A 2,092-nucleotide genomic window follows, 5' to 3' on the forward strand; every position below is an offset into this window, starting at 1 on the left:
GTAGTGAAATTACTAACCTTGACGACTCGCTCTTCAGGTCCCGGCCGCAGGAAATGCGTCACGCGAATAGGCCGCGGCGAAAGTGCGGTGGAAGGGGAAGATAGACAATTTTGGATGTTGACATACGGGTTAAATAATAATGCCTTTAATAATTTACGGCAGTTATTTATTTTATTTATTTTACATAATGTAATATATTAAATGTATTTTATTTTATTTTATTATATTGTATTTATGGCGAGCGTTATGGTCGATTGGTTTTATTTTATTTTATTGTGATATATTGTTATTATTTTATATTTTTAGGTCCGTTTTTATTATGTTATTATACTTATTATATTGAAAAGCGACAGTAGCTCTCTCTCTCTCTCTCTCTCTCTCTATCGGTGTAATTAGTGGTCTGCGATTTTGCGAGTTGAAGGAGATGCGATGTAATGGGATTGTAACCCTGAGGGGAACAATAAATGAATACATAATAATGCCTTTAATTCGCATTCCAAAATATATTTCGGAGAACAGCCCGCGACGAATCGTATACAATCGTTAAAACATACAGAAGACTCATGTTCGCGCATGGTGACGTCGTGTTGTTTAGTAATTGCATTTCGAACGTGCAGTTTATCAATTTACGTCACGACGCAGATAAGAGGCGCGGCTTTTTTTCTCTCCGGCAATGGCGATTTATTCTTCCCCGGGCACGGTGTGACTTCTTCTGTACACACACTTGACAAATCTGTAGCCGACCATACACTCGTCCTCTATATCTGCCACTAAAACGAAAATGTTATTCTCATTTTTTATTTGCAGCTTGGTAGTGAAAGCAATAGAGAAAAACGATTAGGGTAGTTGGTATTCTCGTATTAATTTGGCTTTTGTTCGGTTTCCCTTCTGAATCATGGAAACCGGACCGAATTAATACGAACAGCGTCATAAAACTTTTTGAATGTTTTCCTTTGCATTCATTACACACGAAGGCGATTAGGATAGATACCTTCGTCTTTGCAGAGGCGCGCGGAATTCTTCACCGTTTCTACTGTGTCCTTCAGCTCGGCCATTTGTTCCAAATAGTTGAACACTCCGACGAGTTGTATCTCTTTCCCTACCATCTGTAATTATCGAATAAAAGTTATTGTCACGTTTGTTTGTTTGTTACGGATCCTGTTAAAGGCTAGCACTTACCGTTCCCTGTTTCTGAGCGGCGCAAACCGTTGCGCAACCCGCTGTTCTCATGCTTTTCATATCCGTAGTCTCGCTTTCGTTCTGGTCTACGCTGTCCTCCAGTTTTCTCAAATCCTCTGTAAAACGAAGGAAAAACTTGATTTCATAAACTAAAGTTCAGTAATAATGACACCAAAGTAATTAAAATCTTTACCACTTGTTACTCCTGTTTTTTTGATACACTCGAGAGCTTGCTCCTGGGTGATGTTGAATATTCTGACAAAGCTTTTTGCCAACTTAGTGTTGGACTCCTCGGTCGCCTGGAACGAACAAATTTCGGATCAATCATTTTCAGAGCGAATAGCTGTTAAAACCATCTGTTTCTCGCTTTCTTTCGAATTCGAGCCGAGAAAAGGTTGAGCACTTACCACGGCGACAGCGACGAACATGAACAACAGCAGAAGCTTCATGGTTGGGGTTTCTGATTTCTCGTATCTTGACGACGCGTGATAATTAATCGGATCGACTGGCATCGAACAGATCGACCGCGATACTTATATCCGAGGAGCAGAGGTTAAAGTTGCATGAGTTATGTCACCGAGCGGTTACGCTTACGATAAATCAAAGCGAAATAATCACTCGATATGAAAATGTAAACATATTATTTCCCGTAATCCGTGGTAAGCGAATCGCTCCAAGTTTTGCGGAGATAGACAGAAAATACCGTGATTTCGTATAAAGTTCAATAAGTGTACTATTTGTGTTTATCGTATTCGACATTGAGCGATCGATTTGAAGGTGACTGTGTTACTAATGCTAATGGTAGTTGCATGCTTGTGATGCCAGAGTGAATCGAAGGTGCCAGATTATATTTTCATAAATGTAGCATTTGTGTTGACCTTGTCCGACCTTGTGCGTTCTACTTGAAGGTGAG

General features: G+C 39.9%; 1 protein-coding gene across 1 annotated transcript; it reads right to left on the reverse strand.

Moving 5' to 3' along the window:
• Nucleotides 1-479: 479 nt before the first annotated feature.
• On the reverse strand, nucleotides 480-1,723 carry LOC143365743 (uncharacterized). Its single transcript, XM_076806204.1, has 5 exons — nucleotides 1,587-1,723; nucleotides 1,373-1,478; nucleotides 1,180-1,295; nucleotides 992-1,106; nucleotides 480-770 (listed from the first exon to the last, which is right to left on the reverse strand). The coding sequence occupies exons 1-5, from the start codon at nucleotides 1,689-1,691 to the stop codon at nucleotides 682-684; spliced, it is 531 nt and encodes a 176-aa protein (XP_076662319.1). The 5' UTR covers nucleotides 1,692-1,723; the 3' UTR covers nucleotides 480-681.
• Nucleotides 1,724-2,092: the final 369 nt, after the last annotated feature.

Source organism: Halictus rubicundus, chromosome 2 (genome assembly GCF_050948215.1).
Source record: "Halictus rubicundus isolate RS-2024b chromosome 2, iyHalRubi1_principal, whole genome shotgun sequence".
NCBI lineage: Eukaryota > Metazoa > Arthropoda > Insecta > Hymenoptera > Halictidae > Halictus > Halictus rubicundus.

Excerpts from the sequence above, each read along its gene's own strand:
- LOC143365743 (XM_076806204.1), bottom strand. The coding sequence starts at position 1,691 with ATGCCAGTCGATCCGATTAATTATCACGCGTCGTCAAGATACGAGAAA. Across the intron at positions 1,107-1,179 it reads CCGCTCAGAAACAGGGAACG|ATGGTAGGGAAAGAGATACA; the intron begins GTAAGTGCTAGC and ends CGATAATTACAG. Across the intron at positions 771-991 it reads GCGCCTCTGCAAAGACGAAG|TGGCAGATATAGAGGACGAG; the intron begins GTATCTATCCTA and ends TTTTCGTTTTAG.